At 38.6% G+C, this 1,607-nt stretch overlaps 1 protein-coding gene across 1 annotated transcript; it reads right to left on the reverse strand.

The window, feature by feature from the left end:
• Positions 1-24: 24 nt before the first annotated feature.
• On the reverse strand, positions 25-1,254 carry SARC_15724 (hypothetical protein; the record flags this gene model as incomplete). The annotated part of the gene is made up of 2 exons (XM_014290161.1): positions 25-238; positions 1,180-1,254. Coding segments are annotated over 2 exons (289 nt in total), but the record flags the coding sequence as incomplete, so codon positions are not given.
• Positions 1,255-1,607: the final 353 nt, after the last annotated feature.

The following is a 1,607-nucleotide window of genomic DNA, read 5'->3' on the forward strand; positions in this document are numbered from 1 at the left end:
ACATATACATATACATATATACGTTTATAATGATATCCCTATTGATATTTTATCACTACAGAGACTACTCACCTGTTGCACCAACAATCCGAAATCGTACTTAAACGGCAGCTTGAGACAGAACTTGTCCATGTCAATAGCCACGAGTGTGTTGCTGCTGTTGGTGGGTGTAAGATAGCTTTCTTGTGCGTGCCAGTGGGCGTCGGTGTCACCGTAGCGCTCCTTATTGAGAGGATGGCTGGTATGATGGAGAAGGTGGACAATTGAGTTGCTATCAATTTCCTATACGAATGTTATGATGGAGAAGGTGGACAATTGAGTTGCTATCATTTTCCTATACGAATGTTATGATGGAGAAGGTGGACAATTGAGTTGCTATCATTTTCCTATACGAATGTTATGATGGAGAGTGTGGACAATTGAGTTGATATCATTTTCCTATACGAATGTTATGATGGAGAGTGTGGACAATTGAGTCGATATCATTTTCCTATACGAATGTTATGATGGAGAGTGTGGACAATTGAGTTGATATCATTTCTCTATACGAATGTTATGATGGAGAATGTGGTCAATTGAGTTGATATCATTTTCCTATACGAATGCTATAATGAATAGTGTGGACAATTGAGTTGATATCAATTTTCTTTACGAATGATAGGGAGAAGATGAGGTCACGCGAAGATTGTCCTCACTGAATGAATTGTAATCTATGAACGTATTGGAAAGCACAGCCGTGGTTGAAGTCTTGGACAGGATCTAGAATGCTTATAAACGTATATAAGACTGTTCTATCTAGAATGCTTATAAACGTATATAAAGTTGTTTTATCTAGAATGCTTATAAACGTGTATAAGGTTGTTTTATCTGGAATGCTTATAAACGTATATATGGTTGTTTCGCATCGGTGAGTCTCCTGGAAAGAGTCTCAGATATAGCTTCACATCCAATACAACACAAAACTATGCACAATGCGAGGCGTATGAATATGTCCTGGACTAGGGGGTGGTGCCTATACCACGTATTTGAACGATATAATTTCCTACTACCATATGCACAAACCGTAAAAACTCAAAAACCCTAAAACCCTTGCTACTATCATTTGTATCACCCATGGCCCGCTAACCCAACCCCTGCGCAGAACTTTATCCAGCAACACACACTTACGACACAACTCACCGGTCCACCCCTGGATCAGGAGTCCGCTCGTCTCTATCTGTGAGGAAATCCAAGTATGTGCTGGGATACTGCTGTCTGTTATGTATTATAGGAATGTATGAGGGTAGAATACTCGGTATTAATTAGAGAGGGAGATACACGGCAACAGGCAATGGGTAGATCTACACACACCTATGGATTTCTTCTTATATGACAAGCACCAGATATGTATGAATACACACATGCAGTGTCCAAATGGGCAAGCTTAGAGAAGAATGAGGGGTAATAATAAACTAAAGGGAAAGAAAGCGAGAATACTATCTGCTGATATATACATATATATATATATTTATACATACATACCTACATACACACACACACACACACACACACACACACACATGTATATATATATATATATACACACACACACACACAATATATATATA

Source organism: Sphaeroforma arctica, assembly GCF_001186125.1.
Source record: "Sphaeroforma arctica JP610 unplaced genomic scaffold supercont1.6623, whole genome shotgun sequence".
In the NCBI taxonomy this organism is placed as follows: Eukaryota; class Ichthyosporea; order Ichthyophonida; genus Sphaeroforma; species Sphaeroforma arctica.